This window comes from Enhydra lutris, unplaced genomic scaffold, assembly GCF_002288905.1.
Source record: "Enhydra lutris kenyoni isolate GAN:26980312 unplaced genomic scaffold, ASM228890v2 scaffoldscaffold7, whole genome shotgun sequence".
Taxonomy (NCBI): Eukaryota; Metazoa; Chordata; class Mammalia; order Carnivora; family Mustelidae; genus Enhydra; species Enhydra lutris.
In genome coordinates, this window is record NW_019154091.1 from 21684668 (window position 1) to 21703575 (window position 18908).

At 34.2% G+C, this 18908-nt stretch overlaps 1 protein-coding gene across 1 annotated transcript in view; it reads right to left on the reverse strand.

Moving 5' to 3' along the window:
* Positions 1-10294: 10294 nt before the first annotated feature.
* The window catches only part of LOC111142236 (otogelin like), a 129080-nt gene continuing 120466 nt past the window's right edge, over positions 10295-18908 (reverse strand). The window contains exons 54-59 of the mRNA XM_022495278.1: positions 18685-18863; positions 18134-18238; positions 15408-15527; positions 13966-14011; positions 11158-11237; positions 10295-10495 (exon numbers count right to left, since the gene is read on the reverse strand). Of these exons, the coding sequence (XP_022350986.1) occupies positions 10295-10495; positions 11158-11237; positions 13966-14011; positions 15408-15527; positions 18134-18238; positions 18685-18863 (731 nt within the window). The remainder of the gene's footprint in view (positions 10496-11157; positions 11238-13965; positions 14012-15407; positions 15528-18133; positions 18239-18684; positions 18864-18908) is intronic.

The window sequence follows — 18908 nt, forward strand, 5'->3', positions numbered from 1 at the left end:
AATATGGATCTGCTTTGAATCTGGAGAGTCTTTTTCTGAACTCTTTGTGATATGCCTGAGATTCTTTCTTTCCTAATGAGTTCCTCTTTAGAGTAGCAAGATCTGTCACATTCCAGATTGTGGAGAAGTATATTGTTTTAAGGTTCAAATGGAACAGTGCTTAAAAGTTAAAGATCAACACAAAAATATTCTTTCTTAAATCTTCTAGATAAATTAGATGTAGTGTTTTTGTCTTTCCTTGTTTCCTGCCTCCTATTTTTACGGGTCTTTTTAAACGTCCCCTTTCAAAGGAGATATTTTACTCTAAATTTTCTTACAAAAATAAGACTTTTATAAGCTGACATGTAATCAAAGTGAGCCAGATTTCTATCACTATTTAAAGGAAAGCCATTGTTGCTATAGAATTTCTAAGCTTTATTTTGCTGGCATGAGTTACAAGAGAAAGAATATAAAAGATGGATTAGCAGCATGTTTTTCATCTGTATTTATTTCTTAAATGTGATGCCAAAAAGCTTGGTGTTTTAGTTCTGTAACTAGGATTGGCCTTTTCTACAATGCAAAATTTCCTAACAATTTGTGGCATTATCTTTTTAGCATATTTATTTATACAATATGAAAAGTAGTTATTGCAACAGATCTTTTCTGAAATGATTTAATCATCCAAATTAATCCAAATGAATTTACTTTGAGTGAAAATTATATGTTTAATAATGTGTTATTGGCTGCATTTCAGAATCGAAGATTAAAACTCAGATTTATCTGTATTTATTGGTGTGGACTAAAATGCAAATGTCATATTGAGAATTGAGACTAAAAAAGGATTTGCATCTCCGGAATGGGGTAGTTGTGAAATAATCTGAGGTCTGATCCATCACGTTTATGGCTTTCCGGAGAGATTTGTTAACAAGTATGCCAGGATGGGTGGGAATTTATTTCTAAACGAGATTATCAGTACATTTAACATGTTTAATGAATTCAGTAAATTTTTACTGAGAAACTTTGATGAAGAAAATATCCCAGTGGGAGGGACAGGACAGACAAGGCAAGAAAACTGTGACTTCCTTACTACAAGAGCTTTCTATCTAGACAGGAAGATCCACTATCCTTATACCCTGAAAAATGAAAAGGAGAAGTTAAAGACCAACATAAAAATATCCCTCCTTAAAACTTATAACCTGGATAAATTAGTGACATGGTTTTTGTCTCTTTTTATGGGACACATAAGGGAGCTCTGTGACCTTACAGGGGGATGGCCAATGACCCTGGCGGTCCAAGAAAGATACTCAAACCCTTACTGTTGGCACAATTCTAGGATGACACCTAAAATTTCCACACCCTGTTATTCACACCCTGTATAATCCCCTCCCTCTGAGGCTTGGTGGACCTGTGAAAATGATGAGATCATCACTACCATGATTATTTACTTTATAGACTACTTCACTATAGCAGAACAAAAAAGCCATTCTCTTGCTGACTTCTAAGAAGTAAGTTGCCATGATGTGAGAGGGCCAGATGGTTAGAACATGAGCCTTGCCTCCAGAGGCTGAGGGTGTGTGCCAGCCTACAGTCAGTCAGACACCGTGATCTCAGTCCCACAGTCTCATGGAACTTAATTCTGCAATGATGTGAATGAGCCTGGAAACAGCAGACCCATAGCCTCAGATGAGATCACAGTCCTAAGTAACAACTTGATTTCAGCCTGGTGAGATACTGAGCAGAGAACCCAGACTCCTGGTTCACAGAAACTGTCAGATAATAAATGTTTTGATTCAAGACATTAAATTTGTGGTACTTCATTACACAGCAATAGAAAAGCAATACCCACAGTTTAATGGGATCGCAAACTTGGGCAGTCATTGCACAGGAGTTCCTAACGAGAAGTCAGAGATAGATGTCCTATCCTCTTTGTTGGAAAACATCTTGAACGGTTGTTTCATCAAAGCTGCCATAGCTATATAGAAGGTTGCCATGTGGAGCAACAGGAATGCAGTGGGAGAAAATGGAGTTGGCAGAGCAAGGGAAGCAGAGATAAATGCATTCAAGTCCTGGCACTTCTTTCACTCTGGCCCATCTCAAAGTTGGTTATCTCAAATTCTTAAATTCTGTGAAAGATATTCTTTGCAGTGGCACTCATCCTCCCCAGAATTAACAAGTAACAAGTGGGATTTGATCCCAGGCATCCTAGTTCCAGAGGCTGTTTTCCTAACCATGAATCACAGAAGAATACCCTTACCCATTGATTACATAATCAATCTCATCTTATTTGATATAATTTAGAGCAGCTGCAGGTAGATCAAGGAAATGAACATGACAAAAAGCACAGGTATTCAGGTACTACTTTTAGCAGGTCTAATATATTTATATCTTATAGATTTTTTTCTAAAGTTAAGAAATAATTTTCTAAATGTTGACTTTAATCTACTGCTCTCTCAACATTAAATAAACTCATATGTTTGGTTAAGCATCTGTTATCCTAATAGTTTGTAGTAGTTTCTCAAGACTCCTTTGCAAAATTTTGTAGACCTTTTGTATAATGCTAATATTTGAATCTCAGTTTGTACTGTTCTAAAATATAAAAACAAAACAAAGTTCACAAACAAAAATTGTGTAACAGAATAAAACTGATTTCAGAAGAAAATCTGTTATTTTTATAGGTAAAATTTACCAGGAAAGACAAAAGAGATAGCTTATATCTCTCTGATTTCCAATTCCTTAACTCAGAGTTCTGTGCATCAGAAGCTGGTCAGTGGACACATGGTGACGAAACAGTGTCTTTCAGGAAGTAGTTAAACTTTTCTCTAATTCCAACTCTCTTTCTGGTCTTTCTGAATCGCTTGAGAGATAGTAGTTCCCAGGAAACAAAGGATTTTAGCAGTACTCCACTGTAATTTATGAGTGCTCATTACAAGATAAGCATTATAGAAGAAAGTGTCAAGAAAAATGAAGGATAAAAATGGTAGATGTGAGCAAAAAAAATCAAAGTTTTTCATGACTTTTGATAATTCAGGATATCAGAGATGCATGAAAAGATGTAGAGGGAATCTGTGACCTTTGTAGTTGAAAACTATTAAGACATGCTCGCCAGAATATAGAAAGTAAAATAGGAATAGACTTTTTCATCCTGTCCTGTAGCTGGAAATATGAGAGTAAAATTCTTACCATTCCTCAAGTGGTAATAGAGGACAACCACAGGCAATCCATATAACCTAATATAAACAGCCAAAATGACATGAAAATAAGCCATGAGACCTATGAAAAAGTACTACAAAGCAAAGAGAATATCATTTTAAAAATTGAGGAAAAAAGAGATTAGTTATTATAAGCACTTTGATGCAGAATTCAAGGGAAGAAATCAGGAAAGTTTTTGTTTTTGTCTGAAGTACGCAAAATACATGATTTCCGTAAAAGTATGAGAAAATATTGAGAAGAAGAATAATTTTGTATCAATAGAAAATAGCCTGAAGTTAAAAAAAAAATTAGATGAGTTAAAAAGAGAATCTGATAGGAAATAAATACAAGGAAACTAAAAATGATTTTGCAGATTTACAACCTACACTGACAGAAGTAGAGTAAGCATGAATAACTATTATGGAAAAAAAACTTAATATACAATTACGCAGAGCAAAAAAGACAAATAGATGAAAACATAGAAAGAAATTGTCATAGGTATGAAAGAAAAACAATGTATACACAATTAATTTTTCTGAATATAAAATCAAATTAAAAGGGAAACATATCAAATAAAAATATACTAGCAATAAAAGAAACACCTTTTATATATTTAGAAAAAGATTATGTGAAGATCAGAAGATCCAAAAAAATCAATAAATAGAGAACCATACCTACACACACTTTCACAATAGTAGAATTTAAAACTTGAAGGAAAATTGTAATAAGCAATCGTTCAAAGAAAAAAGAAAAGAAATATACCTATAATGGAACCATATACTAAAATGGAAACCAGACTTTTCTTTTGCAGCACTAAATGTCCAAACACAATGAAGCAATGTCTAGAGTTTTGAAAGCAAACTATGACCTCAAATTTTTATACTCTGCTTATATATATCAAGTCCTCTCTATGTGTTAAACACTCTAGTAAGTACTTTACGTGTATAAACTCCATTAGCCTCACACAAATCCTTTGAGGAATTTGAAAACTATGAAGTGCAAAATTATTAAGTGTGTTTAGAGTCACACAGAAAAATATGATATTAGGATTTGAATTTATACCTATTTCATCCGAGGGCCTGAGACCTTAGTTATCACGTAAAAGTGCTAGTAAAGTCTTAGGAAATATATAATCCGTATACCTTTCTGGAGAAAAATTACTTGAAGACATAATCATGCAACCAAGAAATCAAACAAACATAAGAATTCAGTAATGGAGATACTAGGACTGGCAGTAAAGACTGTGGTTAGTCCATATACAGAACTATAAAATTAGGTTGCAAAAACTGAATTTATTTTTATGTGTATATTTATGTGCACGCATATATAGCTTTTAATAGAAGAAAGATAAAATTTAATTTTGGCACAAAATAAGTATGACTAAGAAGGCAGAAAGCTTAAATTCCGTATCTTTAGTAAACAAAACACAATTTTTAAAATTTTGTATCCATCTCAAGGTTTCTATAATCTGTTTTCTGATAATAGATAACATTTTTGATAATATGATAGAATTTTAACTTTAACCAGAATGTCAGTCTTTCTAGTTAACAGTTAGTGAAATAACTCTGAAAAGTCAAATGTCCCCCCCCCAACCAAAGATGCTGTTTAGAGGCAAGATTTCAAGTACCATAGCCTTTCCTATGACATTATTAGAAAAAAAAAATGGATGGGAAGGCTATGAACAAGATAGTTGTTAATATTTGTGCAAATTAGCAAAAGATGCCTCCTCATAGTAGATACACTAGGAAAAGGCACAGTGTGTGCGTGGTGGATAAATTAGAAAATACCTCAGGAATTATTAGAAAGTGCTCCTCCCTCTGGGAAGATGACTCCCAAATGGGTGTTTGGCTTGGCAAGAGACCAGTGTCTTCATGCAAAGAAAAAGGCATTCTTTCCTCTGGATAGAAAGAGCTTCTTGTCACGGTATATGACCTGGCTTGAAAAACATGAGCCAGATTTCAGTACTCCCTGGCCCCTCAGGTGAGCACTTTTATACAGAAACCAGACTGCTGGACCATTCACAGTGATCTTGTCTGGGAATATTAGCACAAATGTGAATCTTAATTCACTTGAGCTGCAAGCCGTCTGGCCAGAGTCTAACTTTTATGTATCTTGAAGTCTTTTGAATTTACATGTTGTAACCACAAATGTTCTTGAAAGATTAATTTTAAGAAATTGTTGAGATATCTTTATTTCAATAGTGTCCCTTTTTTATGTAATGTGAACATTAACCGTGAAACATTGCGTGATAGTTAATTGCCTAGAAAAAGCTCAGAAACCTTTAAATTCCTAGTAAGAGCATCTATTCTCTTTTGGACATTAGAGCCTCAAGATACCGTGTCTGTCTTCTCTCCTTTTCAGCTTAAATTGAATGGAATATATCAATAATTTATTCATATTCATCTCTTAAAACTAACATGAATAAAAGGTTTTGTTTCACTCCTAATAATTTAATTTTAGAAACAGAACCCAAAGTCCCAGGGTATATTAATTATAATACTTAAAGATGGAGACAGGTCAATTAAAGCTTGCAAAATCATTTGTCCCGAAAGAGAACTCTATAAAATTACCACTAAGAAAATGGACAAAGAAAAAATAGACAAAAGATAAAATGAGTATATAGAAAGGTTTGAATTCAGTGGCACAGTCAGGTATCTATTCTACTATGAGCTGACCTTTTTTCTTAATATCATCAATAAGGACTTTTGTCTGGTACTACCTAGTGCTGATGATGATAAAGAATAAAAAAAAACTCATAAACTTCTTGGGGAAGGAAAAAGTTGATCAGCAGTTTTGGAAGACAGATTAGCAAAATGTATGGAAATTCTTCAGCATGTTGATGCCATTTGGTCCTTCAATTTCACTTCGTGCATAAGGGTTTATAATAGGGAAAACGAGAAACAAATTTAATAACCATTAATAGACCAGTTAAATAAATCATGATATCCACCTATGAAAATACTATATAGCATATAAAATTTCTACTGCAGAAAATCTTTTTAGAACATAAAAATTCTTAAAGAAATTTAAAATTAAAAGATGTATGTTCAGTTTAATCCTGGAGCAAGAGAGGGAGATAAGTGAAAATAAAATGACAATAGAAATTATTTAGGTGGATGTTTTATATTCCTCTTTTTCTCCTAGAAACTGCATGATTTTGTTTTTCACTCTTCTCCCTTCCAACAGGACATAGCAAACAGTTAAATCTTTATTGATTTAATAAGCTAAAGTTAACATTTTGTAGTTTTAGTGTTAATCTCTGAGCCTGTCAGGAAATGTGTATGTGGTTCAAGTCCGTGCTGACACAGCACGCACAGACATTAAATTTGTTATTTACTGACGTGGGGAAGACTCTGCAAGGAACTGATTTAAGGGAAGTGGGGCAGGAGAGAAACAAAAGTAAATACAAGTCAAATTACTAGAGAGTCAGCCACAGCTCACGTAGAACACAGATGTCTCTGGAGAGCCAAAGGAACCACCGCATCTGGGAATCATCTGTGAGGATGAGTGACAGTGAGCAATTTACCTGCGGGCTCCTGGGCCTGCCGTCATTGCTCAGAGTTCATCTCACAGGGTACTTATCCCCTCTTTATTCCAGGCCACGTCACCCAGTTTATCAGGGTAGTCATGGGGGTGTGGTGCTTCTTCCAGGCTCAGAGGTGGTGGGAGAAGCCAGTGTCTATGGCAGGGAGAAAGAAAACACTGGTCAGGGGAAGGCAAGGAGACCAATGGCTTTGGCTGGTCCTCGGCACGTGCGCTGTGCTGTTCCTGCCCAGCTGTTTCAGGCTGCCTGCAGAGAGAATTGCCATGAAGGTGGGAGAAGGTCCAGGACCACCAGCTGCAGAAACATGAACATGTGTCTGCGTGAATCTGGGCATGAGTACAGCAGGAGAGGTTGGATGGTTCAACTGCCATCCACTAATCACCTTTCAACCTACTTGCTATGGTCTGAATTATTGTGTCTCCCACTCCCTGCCCCGCCTTAAATTCACAACACCCTATGTGATGGTATTAGGAAGTTGGCCTTTGGAAGATGAGTAGAACATAAGGGTGAAGCCCTCTGGAATGGGATTAGTGCCCTTACAGAAGATACCCCAGGCAGCTCCCTCATCCCTCCTGCCCGGTGAGGAAACAGCAAGAAGACTGCTAGCACCTTGTTCTTAGACTTCCCAGCCTCAAGAGTTATAAGAAATAAATGTTTATGGTTTCTAAGCCACCTAGCCTAAAAAAAAAAAAAAAAAAAAAAAAGAAGTATAATTAAGCTTTTAATTAGCTATCATCTGGTAGGTGAGAAATGGCTTTTTGGGTAAATTGAATGTGAAATGCTTTTATTAAAAGCATGCTTCATTGGGGTGTCTGGGTGGAGCATTCAATTGAGTGTCCAACTCTTGATTTCTGCTGGGATTGTGATCTGAGGGCCATGGAATCAAGCCCTGAATCAGGCTCTGGGCCGAGCTCAGATTCTGTTCCGATTCTCTTTCTCTCTTCCCCTCCCCACCATTCTTTCATTCTCTCTCTTTCTCAAATAAATAAATAAATCTCTTTAAAAAGTATGCTCAATTATCTTTCCAGTGTCCTCAAGTATTATTAATATCATACAAGTTATTGGCCTATTTTTCTATTAGGTTGTTCATATTTTCCTTTTGTGTTTTTTTTTTAGGAGCTCTTGCTATAGAAGACTAGCCTTTATCAGTGATACATTGTATATATTGTGCTTTGGTTTTACATTTTTTTCTTTTGACTTTGACTTTTTTTGTCTTGCAGAATTTGTTTTCGGTTTTCTTATTAAATTTATCAATGTTTTCTTCTGGGCTTCTGGATGTTGAGTCAGAATTAGAATGACTCTTCCCCCACTCTAAGGTATTAGTGAATTTCTCCCATATTTTCTTTAGTTCTACCCTCTCCCTCCCTTTTTGAACATTTAAATCTCTGATTCATGTAGAATTTATCTTTATGTCAATGGATGTATGAATCCAACTTTCTCAAAACAGCTAGGCAGGAACAGCACAGCGCATGTGCAGAGCACCATGAATCCAAATCTAAGTTACTATCCAATGGTCCCAACACCAAGTTATTGTCCAGGTTATTATCCAGGTGTCCCAAATCATCACCTCTGATGATTGGAGGGTCACCTGGATCATATGCTACAATCCAAAGTTTGGGGCGCTCCTTCTGAACTTTCTCATAGGTATGTTTATGTAACTAATGCCTACTTTCTCACAAGACTTTAGATTACAAGAGAGTCTACACTGTGTCTGCTTTATTTTACATTTGTCCTCAGAGCTCAGAATAGCACCTGAGACATAGCAGGTGCTCAATACCTATCTGTTGTATTGCAGAATGCTTATCATGTTCTAGGAAAATGTTTCCCGTTTTCCCCCCAAAATAGGTCTAAACGTGACTTAGTATTTTTAATTGAATTACAAGCATTTTACAGAGCATGAAAATAAAGAAATGTGTGGCAGACAATAGACAACATTACCTGCCTCAGCAGAGGTACATAATAGTTTCTCTCAAGCAATGTTAATTTATTTTAACCAAAGACATTTGATTTGATCTATATGTTAACAGGAGTCAAAGAATACCGAAATGTTAAGGTCTAGATGAAACACTTTATTAAGCACAAATAAGATAAAGTCCATTTTTATAAATAGTAGGCATTGGGACATTGCAGATGCAATGTTCATTTCATTCTTTCATTCGTTTCTTAGTAACCCTGGAGGTCCAAAATATCTGATAAGTTGCATTTTTTCCTGGGAAGCATGATTTTGAAACCCAAGCAATTCACCTAGCTGAAATCTGAACCTAGACCACCAGGCCCACCCACATCTGCTTTTCAATGCAGCTTTACTGTTTTCTTGTTGCTATTTGACTTCATTTGATCCCCACAACAATCATAGCAAGTAGAGCATTCTCTCTTTTTAACAGATGAGGAAATTCAAATAATTCTATACTGTAAGTAGCAGAAAATTTGAGGATTTGCAAAGATCTCAAGATATGTTCCTTGCAAATATCAATAACCTATTATGTTTAAAAAGTGCAGCATTCCATTGCAAATGATTAATACATTCAAATCATTTTATTTCATTCTTCATTGGCAAAGCAGCAGCATGAAAAGCAAAATAGCACGCAACTTTGATCTAATGCAAATACATACCAAAAACCATAGGTCCATGGCATAGCAAATAATTAAATGTTAAATAGTAACAACTTATTTCGTAACAGTTGTAATGGTATAAAAAAATAAAAGTCCAAGATATCCCGCCACTCTTTAGCAAGTGATGCTACATTTCTCCATTTCTTATTATTGGGATTACTATTATATGTATGTATATATATATATGTATGTGTGGCATTATTTTTCATTTCTTTAAAAGGAATTGAATTTAAAATTCTTAATTCTATGCAAAGCAAGCTCTTTAAGAATCAAAGATTCCACGACAGATACCTTACTATACCATTCAAAAGAAAAGAGCATAGGACTGGGATTCAGAAAGTCATTTGTTATAAGGCACACAGCTTTTCCAGTGACCTGGTACACCTGCAAAATGAGAGGCATTTGCAATAACAACCCTAATATTCATTCAGGCTTTAAATAATCTAAAATCCTATAGTTCAATGATCTGTCTCTATGTATCCTACTCTTTATGACTATCCAGATGCCAACTTTAACTAATTACATTTACCAGACCAAACAGTAGTGAGGAAAGAGTACTGCTATCTTAATTTGGGAAGCTATGGCAGACTTTGCAAGGCAAAAAAATCTCTATTGGGTGCAAATGGAAAATGCAAAATAGCCTTCTAATGGATGAGAATATCCCAGGGCTGTGGCATGTTGCAATTACATACATAACTGCATCTCAGCTGAATAACTTAGAATCTGTTGAGTCTCTAAAATAGAGTAAATCAATAAATTTGATTTATTTTTATTTTGACAACTATTTTGACAATTATTTTTTCTAGGAAATAGCATATATTTGTACCAAAGCATTAAATTGCCATATCCCAATCGTCTGAAAAATACATTAATGTTTAATAAAATCTTCCAGTGCCAAAATAATGATGTTGGAAGGTAACTTCATTTGACATTGTGATTATTGCATAGAGTTCCTAGAAATCCAAAAGTTTAATTCCACTGACATGTGCAGTCTATAGGTTCCTGGAGTGTGTGCATGACTTCGGTGCCATTTCCTGAGCAATACAGAGGCACAGACAAGTTTCTCACTCCATTTTCACGACAGCACTTGCAGAATCTTAGATGGCTCTCAATGTTGATGTTATATATGGTAGCAGATGGGCATTTTCCATCACAAGATGCAACATTTACCTGTAAAGAGAGACAATGAGAAAAGAATTCTTAAAATGTTTAAAAACTGACTATTCAATTCTCCTACGATACCAAATGAAAGCAAAACTTTATTATCACTGTAATAAGTCTCAAGCTTCTTATATTAGAAGACTGCAAGAAAATACCAGGTTAAACTTTAATAACTTGAATAAGTCCAGGAGATGTTCCATGATGATACCTAAGACAGAAAGGCTGACATTAACTCTGAAATAAATGTGCACATATAATTAGTCAGGTATATGTACAATGTTCATCACCATCTAATGATTCTATTGTAATCTGTATTATATCATACCTCGTGGAGACTGTAGTACTGGGTAGGTCACATTAAATGGGGTAAAATTAGAACCAAGACTATTTTTGCTGAGTAAAATTGTATAGTTAAAAAAATATGTAGTCAAATATATTTGGTTTAATTTCCATCTCTCTAGATTGCAATTATGATTCATAACTATTGATTATTAATGCCAAGAATAGTTTATACTTCTTTGCAAACAATATTTTAATATTAAAATGTATGAATAATTGCAAAGTTAAATATTGTGATAGTTGGCATTTTGTTGACTTACAAACGTATTAGTGCTATATACTTTTGGAAAGACATATGCCCTTTATGTAACAAATTATATGTTTCCACTTACAGGGTTTTGACTTATACAGTCCTGTTTCCTTATGATTGATTTAATGATCACTTTCTGGCATATTCTTTCTTCTCGTTTGCCTGATAAAATATAGAATGTATTTATTCATCAGAAAGCCCATGTCAGATTATTTCTTAATTCAATTAAACATATGCCTATATTTAAAATAAAATAATGTATATATTTATATGAAATACATTCCTATATTAAAGTATACTTAAAATTTCCCTCAAATATTTTATGCTCAATATTTATTTTCACTTTCTAAATAGACTTTCTCATATTTTTTAGCACTATATTTATCTCTTTACCTTATTGTCCTAGAATAGAATCAAAACATTCTACACATGCAATAATGTTAACGTCAACCTGTGTGTATCATATAGAGAGATAAAATATATATTTAAAATTTTAAAATTATTATTTTTAGAATGAAACATTGTATGTAGAAGTATATATACATGTACATAATTAGGCAGCTATACATGTATACATAAACCTATTTTAAAATTAAAAACATTTAAAACTACTTTATCTTAATAGATTTTAATATAAAATCATACATGAAGGTAATTGAATTATTTATCAACCATTTTGAAATGTATGGATGAGTCATTACAGTTGATATTTATGGCTCTGAAATGATCTCTTATGACTTCACATTAAAATACTTTGTATTAATTAATGATATATTAAAATGCCTCTGTGGTGTGATGGATGACCACTTGATAAGACACCTAAGAATACATGTTTAGAGCTATATGTAAATAACCCTTGAATCAGGATGCAAAAAGACCAAGGTTCTTACTTCACTCTGACAATAACTTGCTTTGTTACTTTAGGAAAGTCACTGAAATCATTCTGCTGAGTTTCCTTGTTTGCAAAAGATCGGAATTAGATCTTCAGTTTCCAAATCAGTTTAGCCACAAAATCTTTTATGTTAAGTGCTTATATGAAATTCCAACATATAAAGTATCTAAAAGCTAAACTACTCAGGTTGAAGCAGAGATGAGTGGCAAAGATTGCCTGAAAGTAAATTGTTCTTTTCAAGGTCACTCTTGACCTTCAAAATGCTAACTTCAGAGGTCATAGCTGAGTTCTCATCCTACTTAACTTCTCAGCAGCATTTGGCCCCATCTATCACATTCTCCTCCTTGATATACTTTCCACACTTGGCTTCTGAAACAGCCCTTTTGGTTTTTCTCCATCTCAATTGTGACTCCTCCTCAGAATCCTATGCTGTCCCTTCTCCTTTCCCTTGCCTCCCAATTACAGTCTGGTTGGCGGTTCAGAGTTCATGATGGAGGACAGGCTGATGTGTACCTTATGGTGCTTTCACTTAGTGGTTAGTTACTTTAGTAGCCTTTCTATTCTCATGTCAGAAGAAAGAAGAGTTAAGGAAGAAATCATCTTTAATGTGACCTATAAGGTATCCACCCTCTTCTTTCTGTCACCTTCATCCTTGTGCTTAGCCAAACCTTGCTATTTCCTCTGCTTTTCATACTTGTTATTCTTCCTGGCTGGATTCAGACACTCAGTCTCTACCCAGATGATACCTCACCACAGAGGCATGCTCCAACCACTCACTTAAATTAGCAACCCAGTTCCCCACCCCCCATCCCTTTTATTCTGTACTAATTTTCTTTATGTCACTCGTCTCTACCTGACACAATAGTATATATTTATGTGTTCATTATGTCTTCCCCTTCTTCATAATGTGCACTAGGGCATGCAGGTACTGTTTCATTCACTATCATAGTCCCTGTGCCTTAAAGAGTGCCTGATACGTGACAGGCATCTTGTAGAAATCTATTTGATTAGCTAATTTGTGCAACGAATATAACGGGACAGCTTAAATTTATTGTTAGCTGGCTGAACTTATTAGTACCAAGAGGCATTTCCTATTCATTTCTTAAAGACTATGGGAATACATTTGGTTAAGCACAGTATCTGCAATAGTATCCATCATCCAGTCTGTCCAAGATAGCCCAGTCACCCAGAAACAAAGTTTGTAGACAAGGATTTTGTGATACCAAAGCAGAAGCTATTTCACAAGTCCCTACATGTCAGATGGGAGAAACTGAGGTAGGTTGGTATTATTCTGCAACTTTAGAGAGCTTGGCAGAATTGAAAGGTCCTGGACCTGGGCATTGGACAGGCCTGAGTCCATTACTGATCAGTGTAATCAACTTTTCTGAACCTTCATTTCCTTATCTGTAGAGGAAACCATACCTACCTCCCATTTACCTCTCAACTGTTGTAAAGATTGGTTACAATACTGTCTTTAAGGGGCTTAATTGTGCCAATGTGCGGCAGGAAATAAATAGAAGGTTTATGGTCGGTTGCATAGGTCTTCCCCTGCCTGCCCTTGGATAACAAAATGGACCTACTTGTTGAATAATCAGCATGGAGTTGTAGAATCCAAGGTCCTTATTGAAGTCAAAATGCCATTCTCATCATAACCTACTTAACTTGGTGTAGCCCAGCATGTTCCAAGCAAATTTGACCAAAGAGACCTTTTAAACTTAAAACTTATATTAAAATCCTATGCAATACCTTTTAGGAAATACAACAATAAAGAAATTTCTGATATTTAGGTTAAAATTCATCTGAATTAAAAATGCTTTATTCACACTCCAGAAGACTAAATTACAAAATAATGAACCACATGACAAACATTTAAATAATAACATTATAAAATGTGCTTCCCTCCTTGCTTCATAAGATCTGAGTTTTATGAGAAATATCATAATTACCATGAGCAATTAAAACTAATAAAATGAACGCATATAATATGTCCTCACTTACAGATCTTGCAACAGCCTTCATTATAAAGCTTTACAATCCCTTCATTCTAGGAAGAGAGAAGGAATAAAGTCAAAACTCACAGTGTTTGTTCATGTCCTATTGGACTAGAAATAGAAAACTAACTCTCTTGGTATTTTTATTAAATATCACAAAGCCTTTATTGGAAAATTATAGAAATTTAACTATTTCTAATGAGAATTTGTTTTTAAAATAAGAAGCTGATATTTTGTTTAAATTTTTGTTATTTCTTCACTAGTAAAGTGCAGAGATTAACTTACTTAAAAGAACACATTATTTATTTATTTATTTATTTATTTATTAAAAACATTTTCAATAATGCATAAAAAATTCTTACCAAAGCAGAGTACTAATAGGTACTCTAAATTGAGGCCATTATGTTTTTTTCAACTCCTTGGAATAATCTAAGGTACTCTATGAAATAAGACTAAGTTCCTGAATATAATTGAATGTTAAAATGATGTATCTTTTTCTTTAACATTTTTTCAAAAAAAAAATTTGCTCACTTCAGGATGACTCTTGCCTAGGACTAAATTAAGAAAACTTTTATTGATTACCTTTTTGAATTCTTACAGTAAGCCGCTAATTGCTTTTAGTAATTTACCAATTACAATACAAATAAAGGAATTTGCGCCATAAAAATGAATCTGTGAAATAAGATGATGCCTAAGATTCTTTTCAGAGCTGAAATTCTATTACTTTATTATACATGACATCTACCTATCCAGCTAGCTAGCCACCATCACTAAAAGGGCACATCTTGGGGAGAAAAAAAAAATCAATGAGACTATGCTATTTCTGCACACTTAAGAAAAATATTGCCTACACAATAGAACAAATCTCACTTTTCATGAAGGATTACTATCTTCGAAATAGTTAAAGCTACAAAGGATCTTAAAAGAAAAATGTATCACCTCCAAAAATCTACTTTCCCAGTGGACTCTTCTCTGAGAGAATAAGGAGTTGGGGAATCTAGCCTAAAGGATCAGCAGTGTTGTCATATACGCCAGGTTCCACCAGGGCCGTGCTCAGAGGAGTCAAAACAAATCTGACTTAGGCCAGCTTGTATTAAAATGGGAATGGCATCATAAATTCTGGCTGTGTGTTTAAGAAGTAAAATTGGACAGCCTCCAATAGATTATCAATTCATACTGAAAGAGAGGCTAGGTCTGCTGATCAAATGATTTTTCAATAATTCTTTGAACTAGCACAATATCCGTTCAGGGAGAATCAAAGTTATTTGGAACACCATTTATAACTTAAAGTGGCAAACTGAAGACATATAATAGGGCTTTTATGCACATGTGAAAATGAAACATACACCAAAGTAAATAAGCCACAACATATGTATGTACAACCTTTGAAAACATATTTCCTAAATTCTATGTAATACTACATTTTCTTAGACATGATAAAGTACAAACCATTTTGCATTCAGTCTCATTAAAAGGGGGACAGACCATACTGTAGTTCAGAATCATTGTCCCTTCGTCAGTCTTTACACATTCATATGTGGTACAATTATAATGCCAGGTACTCCCCTCCTAAAAATAAGAGAAAGTTACTGTTTTGTTTACTAAAATCTGATATATTTCTTAAGTAGAATATTTCCTCTCCAAGTCAAGATGCAGAGAACTTCTTGTGGTATAAAATGTCCATCTGGAAATATCCCCAAATTTATCTTAAAGGAATAAAAATACATAGATGGGGTGTGTGCATGTATGTGTGTTTGGTTTCATACCAGAACTGAGATGTAAATGTGAAATAAAACAATAGAGGAAAGAAACAAATAGGTATCGTTTCTACTACAAGATTAATTACCCAAATTGGCCATGTGTCAAAGGTCTTGCTCTACTGTTCCCTCACTAATTATAAAACAACAAATCATATTAGCTAATATGCCTCCTTTCTTGAGATTTGTTTATTCTTCTTTCTACTCCCTTATCAGCAAAACAATTAAAAAATCTTTGGATGACAGTGATTACTGACTTTTGCTTCTAGTTCTACACTCCTTATCATTGTTTTAAAACATATCCCTATTATTTTAGCAAATTTTTAAACATAGTAACTGTTTATTTCATTCCTGATTTCAGAATTCTTATTTAGAAATAAAAGCAGCTGGACATGTTATAATTATTGGGCTGGTAGTTGTCAATCTGTATTTTTATTTTATAACCCACATTTTAAAATGCTAGCCAAACTCTGACTTGAAGATTCCTTGTATGGTAAAGAATTTTGACGAACTTCTTTTTCTCCAGATTCTATTTTAACTTACATATCTTTAGATTTTTTTTTTTAAGATTTTATTTATTTATTTGACAGAGAGGCAGAGAGGCAGGCGGTGGGGGTGGTGGGAAGCAGGCTCCCTGCTGAGCAGACAGCCTGCTGCGGGGCTCCATCCCAGGACCCTAAGATCATGACTTGAGCCAAAGGCAGAGGCTTTAACCCACTGAGCCACCCAGGCACCCCTCTTTAGATCTTTTAGATCAATTAGAAAAGATCTACAAGTCTGGGTATAAGAGAAAATAAAATATTCAAATTCAAATAGTAATTCCAATATTCAGTTCTAATAGTACTATCTTATCTGAAATAAAAAATTAGTTCTTCCATAGAAATTAGATTCCTAGATTACTAAAGCTTATCTTTGAAAGAGCAAAAGTTAACGATCTTGATGTTTATTTACCTTGATTGCTTTACCTGTTGAGTTCTCAAAAAATATTCTGAACATAATTTGGTCTTTTATTTACATTTCAGGCTCTCACTGTGAATACTAGTTATATACATAGATGGTTCCTGGATTTTTGATTATGGAGTATATGTTGTCCTTTTACTAAAAGCCCCAGATTTCTGTGTTTTTTTCAAGTAAACTCTGGTTCATTTTCTCTCACTGACACCTATGACTTTCTCAGCATTTTAGAAGCTTTTGTTATCAAAAAACCTTCTTTAAAATAATATATTATTAAACAGAAATATTGCTAGGATAAAACAAACAATACCAACAACACTAATTAAATCAGTAACACTAGCTTGCACGTAACCGTGAAACATGGGTTATGGCACAAGAAGACAATTGGTCATCTTTCTTATTTAATAAAATGCACAGGATTGGAGAAATCTATTTGGAGGGTATGTGAGTAATCCCATGTAATTAAGAACACCAGAAGTAAGACCTCTAGATAATTAAACTATGAATGGAAAAACTTAAAAATGGCAATAATAAATTGGAACAACTTTAAGGTAATGTAAGTTATAAAAAATTAGTGACACTCCTACATCTGGTGACATCACTAAAAACTGCACTAATAATAGAAAGTCCCATTTTTCTCTTCTAGGGAAGGAGTAGGTCAGTCTATAAACCTACATGGAGTTATTATGAGACTATAAGAGAATTCTGAATAATTATTTTATTATTTTTGCTGAAAAGATGTGATATAGCATTACTGACTCTTGAGGTTTTCTTTGTAAAAAAAAAAAAAAAAACAATTGGCAAATATTCTGTCTTTTATTTACCCAGTGAAATCTTCAATACCCGAAATAATTAAATGTTAACCTCGAGTTTATTTCTGTTAAAATGTTTTATTTTTAAAATTTCTTTTAAAGATTTTATTTATTTATTTGAAAGAAAGAGAGGGAGAGTGAGAGCACAAGAAGGGTGAGGGGCAGTGGGAGAAGCAGACACCCCAATGAGCAGGGAGCCCATTGTAGGGCTCGATACCCAGACTCTGGGATCATGATCTGAGCTGAAGGCAGACACCCAACTGACTGAGCCACCCAGGTGTTCCCCCCTTTGTTTTTTTAATATCTTACTTTAAAATGCTTCTTTTTAAATTTGTGAATAAAATAATTTTTCCCTTTGTTCTAATGATTAGAAATAAGCAATTCTCAAAACCCGTTTTCCTCATATCTGGAAAAAAAATGAGTTTGAGAAATGAGTTCAACATATTCCTTTACAGCAGGAATTATCAGAAACTTTAAAATGTAACTGTGTCTTGTGTGCTGTATATGAGTGTGTTTATTATGTGTAGAACTCTGTGTGTGTGTGCACCTGTGACATTTTTTCAAATTATTTGACTTCAGAACATCTTCTTCAGAAAACAGCACAGAGAGCTACCCTCCAAAGAACTTACTTTAGGAACTAAGGAATTCCTACCTCATATATAACTGATGTTCCATTTTCCATTCGAAATTTGCAGGATACATTTTTGCAGGTACCACAGCAATCATAATCACTTGGAGACGGGGTATACACCTGGTGCTGGATATAATGATAATACATTTAATTAGCCACACAACAATACCAGTATTTTTAATGAATCCATTCTGGAAGTGCTTCCCAATATAACTATATGCTCTCTCAGAACACCTGTAAGCATTTTAAAGGTTGAATTTGAGGTACTTCAAATAATAACCAACTTTATACGGCTGTATTAGAAAGTGAAGTAAATATTAACCTTTCCATCTAGCTGCCAAGATTCATCAAGCTGGTCAAGCAAGCTATATAGATAAATAGATAATATGGCTCAGGAACATACACAGGAAAAGGAAAAGATGCATTATAGACATATATTACACATTAATAGATTATTGAACTATTCAAGTGTATACTTTTAACTTATGCCATGTTCCCTAGTTAAAATTCTATAGCTGCCATTTTATGATTAATTTAAGTCTCCACTGGAATGACTTACAAAGAATACTTACAATGTCACATTCTTTTGAGCAATTCACTATTGTAAAATTCAGAGTGTGAAAGCCTGTATGGTTATCTTTTTCTTCCAGACACTCCACTGTATAACAAAAGTCCCCTTCCAAATACTTTATCATAGATTGGCCAGGATTCAATACTGATACTTCTTGAAATACACACACATCATCTTTTTCTAAGAAAAGAAAGTCAGTGAAAAGTACTATTTTGAGTTTTTTAT